Source organism: Mustela nigripes, chromosome 3 (assembly GCF_022355385.1).
Source record: "Mustela nigripes isolate SB6536 chromosome 3, MUSNIG.SB6536, whole genome shotgun sequence".
In the NCBI taxonomy this organism is placed as follows: Eukaryota; Metazoa; Chordata; class Mammalia; order Carnivora; family Mustelidae; genus Mustela; species Mustela nigripes.
Window position 1 is genome coordinate 121,516,852 of NC_081559.1, and position 14,452 is coordinate 121,531,303.

Consider the following 14,452-nt stretch of genomic DNA (forward strand, 5'->3'; position numbering starts at 1 on the left):
AATCTGAAGCTTGCACCAATGTTTTAGAAATATGCAAAAAACTTTACTCAGGCGCACCTGAGTGGCACAGTCAGTTAACCATCCAGACTCTTGGTTTTGGCTCAGATAGTGATCTCCGAGCCCTGGGACTGCGACCTATGTCGGGCTCTGTGCTCAGCATGGAGTCGCTGGGGTTTCTCTCTCTTCTTCCTCTGCCCCTCCCCACTGCACATTCTCTCTCTAAAATAAATAATAAATAAATTAAAAAAAAAAAAAAAAAAAACTTCACTCAGATTCCCCAAGTGTTAATGTTTGGTATACTCACTTCCTTATTCATTCATCACTGCACCCTACTATACACATACATGTGTGCTATATGTACACAAACCCGCACACTATTGTGTGCAAACATATTTCTTTTGAACCATCTGAAAATCCGTAGCAGATACCCTGCTCCTTAATCCCAAAATACTTCACTATGTATTCCTCAAGAAAAAAATTCATTTATATAACTACAGTAAATAATAAGTAAATTTAACAATGATACAATACTGCTTACTTACCTATATACCTTACAAAAAGGTCTTTATAGCAATTTTTCCTTTCTGGTCCAGAATCCAATACAGGAACATATATTGTATTTAATTTTCTTAAGACTAAACTCTTTAAATTTTAGAGGCTTTACAATTTTTAGTTCTTAGTTTCTAAGCTCTTAGAAGTAATGGGTTTTTTTGTTATTACTACTATTGCCCTTGAAATTTTAAAAGTTTCAACTTTTTCTATTTTTCATCCATGTAAGGCTAATATCTGCTTGATTACATGCTGGGGCAGGGAAGACAGATGAACCCAACACATTTTCTGGTTCCAGAATATTAAAAAAAGATAAAACTGAAGGGGTTTGTCAAACGGACACAAGAGCCAGTTTGAATGGGTGCCCATCAGTCAAATCCGGGATAATATAAACATCAAAATAATAATAACAGTAATGAATTATAATCCATGTTATAAAATAGGAATCCACTAATAGGAAAATAACAGGCAAGTAAAAGGAGGGTTCTTTCTTGTAGTAGTAGAACGTTGATTTATAAATACTGAAGAAGTGGAAGAGTTAGAAAATCACAATTTTGCAACTAACACTATAAAGAGCAATTTGGGCAAGAACTGGTTGATACTAAATGGGGGGGTGGGGAGAAGACCAAAGAGAAGCAAGATAGTTTAAGGATCTTAAATGTCTCTCATAAAATGCCTATCAGATATAAGAAGAAAAATGATAAACTGTACAGTGTATGCCTTGACTAGGTTATCAAAATTAACAGATAAATGGCTCTGGATGTGATAACCTCATATCCAACTACAGATGCACAATCTGATCTAATCATGAGAAAATAACAGAAAAGGTCCAAATCAGAATTATTTTAAGCTGCTATTAAAAACACTGATGATAAATAAATAAAGAAAGAAAGAAAAACAAAGATGAGTGCTTATATTCTTCAAATTGTCAATGTTATAAATAACATAAGAAGGCTTAAGAACTATTCCAGAGCAGAAGACTAGTGATCTTAGACTTGTTCTTAAAGGGAAAAAACAAGTTAGAGGGCATCAGTGGAACACCTGACAAAACGGGAACCTGCCCTGTAGATTACAGTACTATACTGATGTTCCATTTCTTGACTTTCCTATATTATGATTACATAAGAAAATAAAACTTGTTCCAAGAATATAGACAATTAAGTACTGAAGGGTAAAGGATGATAGATGAAACTATTCTCAAATGGTTTAGCAAAAGTAATTTGTGCGTTTGAATATATACATACAGAGAAAGGGAAGAAATATGACAAAACAAAAATGGCAAATATTAAAAATTAATGATCTAGAAAAAGACACATGTGGGTTATTTTTATTATTCTTGTAAACTTTCTGTAGGTTAGAAAATCATTTCAAGGAGCACTTGGGTGACTCAGTCGTTAAGCACCTGCCTTCAGCTCAGGTCATGATCCCAGAGTCCGGGATGGAGCACGGCATCGGGCTCCTTGCTTGGTGGGAAGCCTACTTCTCCCTGTCCCACTCCCCCTGCCTATGCTCCCTCTCTCACTATGTCACTCTCTGTCAAACAAATAAACAAAATCTTTAAAAAAAAAAAAAAAAAAGAAAGAAAGAAAATTATTTCAAAAACCTTTTTAAAAACCATGACAACTTTGTAATGGGCAGAAATTTTCTTCTTAAAGAGAAGTCCAGTTCTAAGTGTTAAAAGACAAAAAAAGCTAATTTTGACTAACTTAAAAAAGTAAAACCCTCAGGGATGTCAGACTAATGCCCCTCTCTCTTAATATAAGGCATCCATTTCAACACATTTATATTTGTAAACAGAAAAAAATGCAAATACCAAATGTTTGAGTAAGCCAGATCATAAATATATATGAGGGAAGATCAATTATACCTAATAACTTTTTCCAGGATTTGATGAGAGACTTTGCTAAAGATGTAACTTCTTCATCTGTACTCTGCTTGCGAATAGCATTTACTGACATTCCAATTCTTGTGGACTGCAAGACAATGACAAAAAAATTTGTATAAGTCATTTATTTCAGACACTTTAGTGTTTCATTTTCTTCTTTCCCATTTTCCTGTGACAAAAAACCTCAGTTGTTTAAATTCTTTGAAACTATATTAATATATTCTTGTATATTATACACACACACACACACACACATACACACACATATTCTTATATACGATAGAATTAAGATACATGCGTCTTTAGATCAAATACTGGACTCATCGAGGTTATTACCATAGAGATCTGTAAGCATATAAGTTGCTACTATAATAAGGCTGGTTAACCAGTAAAATGAAATCAGTCTTTCCATATCTCTCAAAGAATAAAACATAAAATGTTTGTATTTATATGTAGGCCATCCTGAAGCAATCATGACTAATATATGCACTTCTTTGTTTCTATATATTCTTCAACATAGATTACTCCATAAATCACCTGCTGGGACTTCAATGAAAATACCCAAATATTACCATCGATAGAGGTTTAAAAGCATTTTTTTGCCCAAACCCACAAATAATCACAGAAATTAAAATGGACTTCACAGAATACAGTAATACATCATGCAGAAATATTATTATTATTCTTATGCCCAGGATTATGCTGGGAGCATCCATATATTCATTAATCTTCCTAACAACCCTATGAAGTTGAGATCATTATCCCTACTTGTCCAGCAATATTACTAATTGGTAAAGCTGGGATTTTAATGCAGGTCTGCCCACCCCCAAAGTCCATGCTCTTTCCTGTACATCAATGGTTTTCAAATTGTGCTCAAAGAACACAAAAGCTATGACAGGCCAATTAAGGATGATAAATAAAAAATGGTAAATTATTTAGTAAGTTCATGTTGTTAGTAGACAATCTTTCAAAACATACAATCAATGGAAGAAAAAAAACAAAAGGAATTGTTAGTGGCAAAAAAGGGGGGGAATCCCTGCTATAAACTTTAAGACAGAATAATAATTGTGTACTTATGGTTTCCTGCTAAATTATCCAGTCTTCTCAACAAAGAGATTCAAGACAGAAATTGGTTCAAGAATTTAGAGCATGGGGGCACCTGGGTGGCTCAGTGGGTTAAGCCTCTGCCTTCAGCTCAGGTCATAAATTCAGGATCCTGGGATCGAGCCCCACATCGGGCTCTCTGCTCGGCAGGGATAGAAAGATAAAGGGGACTCTGCAATTCTAAAATCCAAAAATGTTTTATGATTAATGTTTTGGGAGGGTTTTCCCCCAAAGAAAGAGGTTTATTGCTTTAACAAAATGCTCTCAGAACTTTTTTTAGGGAAAAAAATACTTTGAGAACTTTAAAACTTTTTAGAACTTTTCTAACACTTCGATACAGAAAACTTTCCAGAAGCAAGCGCCTGGGCTGCATGGCATAGCCTACAACTGTGTGGACCCAGAGCTGTCCTACTGGATGCAGCTAACTGCTTAGAAGCCAGGCTTGCACTTACAGCCACCATACCAAGTGTTAGGTCTGGCTTCTTATTCTGATGCCTTCAGCACTCCTCCAGCACCCATTCACAGCTCTTCCTCACTACCAGCCCACAACCCACCCCACCAACCTAGACAAAAACCTACTTTTGGAATGAATCAGGGAAATCATCTGAGTTACTAACATAGTTCTGAAGCTTGCAGTTTATATAGACTGGCAAAGAAAATGAGATTTTAGGAAGGAGAGGCAAGCAAAGATATAAGGAGAGCATGAACAAATTGTGTGCTGTGCGTGATTGCTTAATTGTCACAGGGATGTTTTCATCACTAAAGAGTCAATAATTTCCTGCTTAAACCCCATGAAAACCCACATGGAGACTAAGCATCTGTAACAAACATGCTTATTTAAGGAAGAGATCATCTAGTCAAAAAATAGTAAGAAATGAGACTGCTAAGGTAGACTGACAAAGATCTGAGTAGGTTTTTCCTCCATTTTAAAAAGGGTATTTGGGGAACAGTAGAAGAAACTAAACAGAGGAAAGGATTATTAAGCTGTATTACTTTGATAACCAATTCTAGATGTACCTCTAAGAATTCTCTGGATTCTGGATTTTTCCTAAAATCAGTATACTATAATTTACAGGATTTAACAGGTGGCCTATAAAAAAAAGTGTTGTGTGCTCAAATAACATTAAGATTGTAGAGCTGAGGGGCGCCTGAGTGGCTCAGTGGGTTAAGCCGCTGCCTTTGGCTCAGGTCATGATCCCAGGGTCCTGGGATCGAGTCCCTCATCGGGCTCTCTGCTCAGCGGGGAGTCTGCTTCCTCCTCTCTCTCTCTGCCTGTCTCTCTGCCTACTTGTGATCTCTCTCTGTCAAATAAATAAATAAATTCTTTAAAAAAAAAAAAAAAAAGATTGTAGAGCTGAGGCACCTGGGTGGCTGTCATCGGTTAAGCATCTGCCTCTGGCTCAGGTCCAGGGATTGAGCCCTGCATGGGGTTCCCTGCTCAGCAAAGTCTGCTTCTCATTCTCTCTCTGCCCCTCCCCCTACTTGTGCATGAGCTCTCTTTCTCTCAAATAAATAAATAAATAAAAACTTTAAAATTAATAAATAAATAATGCAAACAAACAAAAAAGAACTACAGAGTTAAAATGCTTCTTGGCTCCAAAACTAATGAAGGTTTTTGAGATCAATTATACATTGTGAAATTCTAGACAGAAAATGTATGCTTTGCCCATGTCTGGCCATCTGATTTATAAAACACCAATTCTGCAATTAGAAAGATGCTACCAGGGGCGCCTGGGTGGCTCAGTGGGTTAAGCCGCTGCCTTCGGCTCAGGTCATGATCTCAGAGTCCTGGGATCGAGTCCCGCATCGGGCTCTCTGCTCAGCGGAGAGCCTGCTTCTCTCTCTCTCTCTGGCTGCCTCTCCGTCTACTTGTGATTTCTCTCTGTCAAATTAATAAATAAAATCTTTAAAAAAAAAAAAAAAGAAAAGAAAAAGAAAGATGCTACCTTGGTGGGTACCTGGGTGGCCCAGACTAAGTGTCTACCTTGGGCTCAGGTCATGATCCCAAGGTTCTGATCCCAGGGTCCTAGAATGGAGCCCCACAACAGGCTCTCTGTTGAGCAGGGAGCCTGGTTCTCCCTCTCCCTCTGCATCTGCCTGCCACTCTCCCTGCTTGTGCACATCTGCTCTCTCTCTATCAAATAAATAAACAAAATCTTAGAAATAAAAAAAATTTTGAAAAAAGAAAGACACTCCCTTGGAAAGATGGGGAAGGCATTAAGCAGACTTAGGGAATCAGCTGCACATTTGCAGTAAGGCAGAAAGGAATGAGTAGTGAGATTAAGAGACACTGTCAGGGGGTGCCTGCGTGGCTCAGTGGGTTGAAGCCTCTGCTTTCAGCTCAGGTCATGATCTCAGGGTCCTGGGATTGAGCCCCGCATCGGGCTCTCTGCTCAGCAGGGAGCCTGCTTTCCTTCCTCTCTCTGCCTGCCTCTCTGCCTACTTGTGATCTCTGTCTGTCAAATAAATTTAAAAAAAAAAAAATTTTTTTTTAAAGAGAGACACTGTCAACATCATGGGAACTAAGCCGACTTGTATGTTCTAGAAGAAGAATCATCTTTATGATCACTCATGAGTTCTTCCCAAGATGATTTAAGATAGCCACTAAATCTTTTTTTTTTTAAGATTTTATTTATTTATTTGACAGACAGAGATCACAAGTAGGCAGAGAGGCAGGCAGAGAGGGGAAGCAGGCTCCCTGCTGAGCAGAGAGTCTGATGCGGTGCTGGATCCTAGAACCCTGGGATTATGACCTGAGCCGAAGGCAGAGCCTTTAACCCACTGAGCCACCCAGGTGCCCCAATAGCCACTAAATCTTAAAGGAAAAAAATATAAAGCTACTAAAAACACTGTGGAAAGAAATTAACGACCAAAATAAATAGAAAGGTATCCCATATTCATGGATCATAAGGCTTAAATGTTTGGACTGCAATACTAATAAAATCCAACTATAGATTCCATGCAACCCCTACTAAAATCCCAGCTGCCTTTTGTGTAGAAACTGATAGGCTGGGGCGCCTGGATGGCTCAGTGGGTTAAGCATCTGCCTTCGGTTCAGGTTATGATCTCAGGGTCCTGGGACCAAGCCCTGCATCGGGCTCTCTGCTCAGCAGGGAGCCTGCTTCCCTCCTCTCTCTGGCTGCTTCTCGACCTATTCGTGATCTCTCTCTCTTGCTGTCAAATAAATAAATAAAATCTTTAAAAAGAAAAAAAAAAAGACTTTTAGAAACTGGTAAGTTTATTCTAAAGTTCATACAGAAATACAAGGGATGCAGAATAGCCAAAACAATCTTGAAGAATAAACTTGAAGGACTCACAATTACCAAATTCAAAACTTACTACAAAACTACAATAATCAAGACAACGTGGTCCTATTTAAAGAGAGACATGCAAATTAATGGAACAGACTTAAGAACCCAGAAATAAACTCTTCCATTTTTTGTCATTTTCAATAAGGATGTCAAGATAATTCATTAGACAGAAGAATATTAAAAAGTAAACAAGTAGATATCCATATGTAAAAGAATGAAATTGGACTTTTTTTTTTTAATTTTTTTTTTAAAGATTTTATTTATTTATTTGACAGAGAGAGATCACAAGTAGGCAGAGAGGCAGGCAGAGAGAGAGAGAGAAGGAAGCAGACTCCCTGCTGAGCAGAGAGCCCGATGCGGGACTCGATCCCAGGACCCTGAGATCATGACCTGAGCCGAAGGCAGCGGCTTAACCCACTGAGCCACCCAGGCGCCCTGAAATTGGACTTCTTTATACCACATGAAAATTAACTCAAAATGAATCAGAGAACTAAAAAAGAGCCCCCCCTAAAAAAAGGAATAAATTTTTGTTAACCTTGAGTTAAGTAACTGAGATTTGACATCTAAAGCACAAGCAACCAAAGAAAACAGACAAATCACACTACAACAAAATTTAAAACTTTTGTGCTTCAAAGAACATCACTAAGAAAGTAAAAATAACCCACAGAATAGGAGATAATATTTGCAAATCCTATATATGACTAAGGGACTTGTATCTAGAATGTATAAAGAACGATTACAAATTAGTTAATAAAAAATAAAATTATCAGGGCGCCTGGGTGGCTCAGCGGGTTAAAGCCTCTGCCTTCAGTGCCCCGCATTGGGGCGGGCTCTCTGCTCAGCAGGGAGCCTGTTTCCTCCTCTCTCTCTCTGCCTGCCTCTCGGCCTACTTGTGATCTCTGTCTGTCAAATAAGTAAATAAAATCTTAAAAAAAAAAGAAAAACTATCCAACTGAAAACAGGCAAAAGCTCTGAAATGACATTTCTCCAAAGAAAACATATGAATGGTTAAGAAGTATATGAAAAGATGTTCAACATAATTAGTCATTAGGAAAATGGAAATCAATACCACAATGAGATATCACTTCACACCCACTAAGATGGGTATACTCAAAGATAATAACAAGTGTTGACAAGAATGTGGATAAACTAGAACCTTCATTTACTTGCTGTTGGAAATGCAAAATTGTACAGTCACTTGGGAAAGCAGTCTGGCAGGTCCTCAAAATATTCAACACAAAGTTACCTTATGACTCATCGTTTCCACTCTTTCAGATCTCTACCCAAGAGAAACAGAAACACACAAACCTATATATGAATGTGCAAAGCAAGAGTCATAACAACCAAAATAAGAGAAATAACCCAAATGCCCATCAACTGACAAATGGATAAACAAAATGTAGTATATCCATACAATGGAGTATTATTTAGCCAGAAAAAGGAATAAAGTACCAATACATGCTACAACACAGATGAAACTTGAGGATTATGCTAAGTAAAAGCAGCCAGACAGGCGCCTCACTGTAATCGTTCTTTATACATTCTAGATAGAGCATGTGACTCCTGATCTTGGGAGTCATGAGTTCAAGGCCCACATTTAAGCTCACTTAAAATTTAAAATAAAAAACTTAAAATAAAGGGGGGGGGGGGGGGAGCCAGAACCAAAAGGTCAGATAATGTATGGCTTCATTTATATGAAATCTCTGGAATAGGTAAATCTAAAGAGACAAAAGGTAGACTGATTAGTGCTTGCCTAGGGCAGAAGAAGGGGTACAACTGGGGAGAAATAAAAACTGACAACTCAAAGGTACCCCAGAGGCTAGCTTCATGCTGGCAGCAGCTATCAATAACAGACCAAGAAAGTGAGATTTAGGGAGATCAAATCAGGGCCAAGAATCCAACTTCATTTCCTTTCACAGTAAGATTTCAAACTTGGCAGATTCAGGTTTTATTCTTTTTGAGGAAGGCAACATTTTTCTATAGTGGTAATTTAGTAGATTATTGATTTATGTTGTCATCTTTAAAAAAGCCCAGAACACTGTAACAGGACAATACAAAAAAGTTAATGGTATTAAAAATGTTTTGGTATTGTATGACAATTATCTATTCAAATCATGAAACAGATTAGCACCTACCTGTAGTAATTCCAGGGTCATGGGAATATTCTTAAGCTCCTTCAGTAGATCCAATGCTCCAGCCTATAAAACAAAATAATTGTATATTGAACTTCCCAGCTGACAAAGCAAAGACTAACTAGAGATTTAAATTTATGTTTGCCTATCCACAACTCACTATGGCTCACTTATTCATGTGGGAATAGTGTACTTATAAAAGGGAGAAAGGGAAAGAGAGGTAGTGTTTTCCAAATAATGGTTGTAACTCATTAAAGAAATAGAAAATCCATTTACTGGGTTATGATCAGCACTTATTAAGTACTGCTTTGTTAAAGTTCATTTTACATACAGTATTTATGTGTCCCAATTAGAAATCTGAATTGGGTTTCCTACTATGGTGACATAACACATCCCAAGTTTCCATAGAGAACACCTATCTCATTAAGGAGCCAACCCCAAGAAAGTGGCAATGGAGGTCCAAAGATGTTGCAGCACCTCTAGCATTCACTCACACACAAGGAGAGTGGGAAAGGACCTATCTGTACTAGAATTCTCTTGAGGTCTCTCTGTATCTTCCCAGTCTGTCACAAAAACACTGCTGTCTACCTGATTCTTACAAAGTAGGAAAAAGCAAATTCTGAGAGAAAACTCAGAATTAAGATGTTAAGCTCACAGTCCTGTCCACTGCCATCTAGAATCAAAGGCTCGCACGTTGATGATGAAGATGGAACAAAATAAGGCTCCTAGAAGAATTACATAAACCACCTAAAGTTTAAAAAGGAATGAAATAAGAAGCAACAGCATCACCTATACCTATGGCCAAATATTCCAATTTATCATATTTCATACAATACAGTCATTTAGGGGCGCCTGGGTAGCTCAGTGGGTTGAAGGCTCTGCCTTCGGCTAAGGTCATAGTCCCAGGGTGCTGGGATTGAGCCCTGCATCAGGCTCCCTGATCAGCAGGGAGCCTCCTCTCTCTCTGCCTGCCTCTCTGCCTACTTGTGATCTCTGTCTGTCGAATAAATAAATAAACATATTTTTAAAAATTTTTAAAAAATAGTCACTTAGTCATATTTTATTTAGTCAAATACTCACTGTACTATATTTAGACACATCATTAGTCTATATGCCACTAATAAAGAAAAAATATTAAACTATGGCACAGTATTATCACTGTTTTCTAGTTTTTTAACTCTTTCAGAGTTGAAATTTTTATCATGTATCACCTTTTACATATATAAAAGAAAAATATAAGCAAAATAAATTGGCTAAGTTGTTTCTAAAACTATGTCACGTTTGGAGTCCTTAATGCTTATGAATAACTTACTGACTCAGATTCAATAATGTGTTTTTATCCCACCAAAGGTTGTGTCAAAAACACTAGTAATGCAGCATTTCATAAAAAAAATCCATCAAAGAGCTAAATTAGCTCATAGCGGGCTTTGAAGTGCATGTAGAGCTAGTTGTTTTTCACCCCACTGCTCTTCAACCATTTGGTTCCTTGAGGTTCAAAGAACAAGCACTCCACTAATGTTTTTCAGAGTTTCTTCTAAGCCACTGACACATTGAAAATGCTGATGCTGGGTTTGATATTCTGCCTGTGAAACTAGATTCCAAGAACCATCTGGTTGACAATATATGTGTAATTCATTCCACTTTCTCCAATGTTAAAATATGAAAACTAGGCAGCCTATGAATCAGTGAAACACAGCATATCCCAGGAAAATAGAAAGCCCCAGAGAACGCCCCTCATTATGCACCCCAAAGGAAGAAATAAGCATGGAAACTTATGGTACCAAATTTCTTAAATATAAAATTGAATAGAGGCTTCCGGTCAATTTTTCCATTTAAAATTGAGACATCAGACTTGGCTGTGGAAAATAAAAATGTATTAACTTTTCTTCTGGTAATAAACATATCTATCATTTTAATTTCACTCAGTACCTCATAAATAAAAACTTAAGTTCAATAGCAATTATGAAACAGGTTATTATGAAGGACTTGAATGATATACTGCTCAAAGATTCCTTCTGATTTTAAAATTCTACAAATTCTTTTCATTTAGAGGTAACCAAAAACAGTGAAACAATATAGTTGCTAGATAAGAAAACTAACATTGACTAAATTTACTAGTAATCAGGAATTTCTATAGGAATGACATCTCAGTGAGGAAATGGGATCTTCAATCCCCCATCTGCAAATCCAAAAATCAAACCCTTTGAAAATCAAGATTTCACAGGGCCCCTGGGTGGCTCAGTCAGTTAAGCATCTACCTTCAGCTCAGGTCGTGATCTCAATGTCCTGGGATCAAGCCCCACATCAGGTTCCTCCCTCTCCCACTTCTCCTGCCTGTGCATGTCCATGCCCTCTCTCTGTGTATCAAATAATTAAATAAAATCTTTAAAAAGAAAATCAAGATTTCTTACAGATTTTCAATAAACTCATTTGCCAGCAACACCTAATCTACATAATTTACATATGTAAAGTCATTTATGTTCTATATATCCCACTTCATGAGAGAATACATTTCACTATAGAAATGTTAATGTCTGATTAATGGAAACAGCCCAGATCCGCTTAGGATATATGATATATGTATCATATTATCTTAATAAAATCTGAAAATTGAGGAATTCTCAAATATATCAGGCTCTAAAGGTTTTGATTAGGAGATTGTAGACTTGTATCTTACAACTACCATAGACATTTTTCTTCTACCCATGTCTCTATGGACTTTCTGATCCATTACCTAGGACTAATTAGAAAGGAAGATAAAGAATCACACTTCTAGGAGTCCTTAGACTTACAAAATGCTATCATGTATAAAGTTGATTCTTCTAACACATCAGCAATGTGATGTAAGTTTTAAGCTGTTTTCCAAGTAGAAGCAATAGATAGATTTGCATTAATTTCCCCACACTCTCCTTTTACACAGATGTCTTTGAAGAGACTGGAGTCAGAAATACAAGCTATGGAAGAAGAAAAAGCTAAATAATATTCAAGGGATGAAACTATGACCTTTCTCATAATTACATTACGCTCTAGTCAAATAAGATGGATATCTCAAAGTTCTTTAAGAAATAAATATGATGATCTGAATGAGCAAAAAGGCAAAAGCAGATGATCATATATTAATTCAATGACAAAAGCTTCTTTGAATATTACTATGTGCCAAGGACTGTTAAATACTTTATATATGTATTATTTCATGTTCACAATAAACCCTATAGAAGCAGGTAATCATTTTACAGAAGGGGAACTGAAAACCCAGATAATTTAGAAACTTCCACAGTCATATGATTATTACTAACTAAAAAGGGTGAGACCTACCCAGTTCTGTCAAGTTACACTTACCGCTTCTCAACAAATACTTGTTAACTGTATACGAAACTCTGAGGATATGATAATGAGCAAGACAGAAATCCTTTCTGACTACAGGGAATTTAAAATAAACATAAATCTTTGAGCATCTACTTCAAACCCTAAATTATACAAAGAAGCAAACTCAGAAAAGGAAAGTAACTTGGCCAACTGATAGGTAATATAAAAGAATAAGAATTATAATCTCCTGACCCTCACACCACTGTTCTCTCCATTTCATAGGTCCACTGGGAGTAGTTCTAATCCGTGAGCTGGGGTGAATAGCACTGCCGAACAAGAAACTATGTTCTATCCTTCCCCAATCATCACCTGCCTCTAAAGGTCAAATCTATTAGATTGCAGCATCTCCTACAGATAATGATGCAAGAGAAAGAAAGATTCTACCTTATCTTCCAGAGTCAAATTTAGTTCACAAACTGGCTGAATAATAAACAGCTATAACATGACTTTATTACATGGCTGGTACTATCATCAGAAACAAGTACTTTTACAAAATATGGTATTCAAATTTGTACTGAGCATTCAGCATACACAAGCTCATATAGGGTAAAAACATCCTTCTCCTCAAGGAGACATAAGGAAGAGGAAGCAACACAGAATATACAATGAAGAACATGAGATATATATATATAAATATACACACACACACACACACACCCCAGATCTAAATTCAAATCCACACACTGCCATTTCCTAATTATAAGATCCTGGGAATGTTGTTTACCCTTTCCAAGCTTCAGCTTCTTTATATGTATGAGAGCATAACACACTGACCTAAAACAGTTAAAATGGTCAAATGGAGTAACATAACACTATGAAGTATTGAAATAGAGTACCTGACACACAGGAGATGGTTGATAAGATGTACAAAGAAATAAAAAATATATCTACCCCCATCATAACAATATCCTCAAAGAGCCATAAGCCAGCATTTTAAGTGAGCATTACTTAAGCTCAATCAACTGAAACACCTCAGAATTAGGAGATTCCAAGATTTAAAAACTTAAGGTGCTATTTAAAAAGGAAACACTGGGCACCTGTGTGGCTCAGTTGGTTAGGAGACTGCCTTCGGCTCAGGTCATGAACCCAAAGTCCCAGGATCAAACCCCAGGATCGAATCTTAGATCAGGTTCCCCACTCAGAAGGAAGTCTGCTTCCCCCTCTGATTCTCCCCCTTTCTCATGCTCTCTCTCAAATAAATGAAATCTTTAAAATAAAAAAAAAAGGAGGGGTACCTGGGTGGTATTTGTGTTTGTATGAATGTGTTTTTAAAATAAAAGCTCCAAAGATACCTGGGTGGCTCAGTTGGGTAAGCGTCAACGTTGGCTCAGTTCATGATCCCAGAGACAAGGGATCAAGCCCCATGTTGGGCTCTCTGCTCAGCAGGGAGCCAGCTTCTCGCTCTCCCTCCCACTCCCCCTGCTTGTGCCCACTCTCTCTCTCATGAAGAAAATCTTAAGGGGCACCTGGGTAGCTCAGTGGGTTAAGGCCTCTGCTCAGGTCACGATCTAAGGGTCCTGGGATCAAGCCCCACATTGGGCTCTCTGCTCAGCGGGAAGCCTGCTTCCCTCTCACTCTCTGCCTGCCTCTCTGCCTACTTGTGATCTCTGTCAAATAAATAAATAAAGTTGTTAAAAAAAAAATCTAAAAAAAAAGGAAACACTGTAAATATTTTTATTATGGCTCAGCAACATCACTATAAACTAGTAATTATAATTTTACTATGTCATCTCAAATTTGTAGTTATTCTCAACCAAAAGGACAAGCAATGAAAGGAAATAAATTTGACTTCATAAAAAAATGAAAGCTTTTGAACTTCAAAAAGACACTATCAAAGAGTGTAAAAAGATAACCCACAGAATGGGAGACAATACATACAAATCCTGTCTCTGATAAGAGTCTAGTATTCAGAATATAAAGAATTCTTACAATTCAATACAAATACTCAGTTTAAAAATGGGCAAAGGATCTGAACAAACATTTCCCCAAACATACAAAAATAGCCAGCAAAAAGTGAAAAACGTTCACCATCATCAGTCATCAGAGAAATGCAAATCAAAATCACAATGAGCTACCTCTTCACATCCACTGTGATGGCTATAATC

At 37.2% G+C, this 14,452-nt stretch overlaps 1 protein-coding gene across 1 annotated transcript in view; it reads right to left on the reverse strand.

Annotated features, from left to right (window-relative positions):
• Window positions 1–14,452, reverse strand: part of TCEA1 (transcription elongation factor A1) — a 41,325-nt gene that overhangs the window by 22,593 nt on the left and 4,280 nt on the right. Inside the window, exons 2-3 of the mRNA XM_059394584.1 lie at window positions 8,985–9,047; window positions 2,417–2,522 (exon numbers count right to left, since the gene is read on the reverse strand). Coding sequence (XP_059250567.1) covers window positions 2,417–2,522; window positions 8,985–9,047 — 169 coding nt within the window. The remainder of the gene's footprint in view (window positions 1–2,416; window positions 2,523–8,984; window positions 9,048–14,452) is intronic.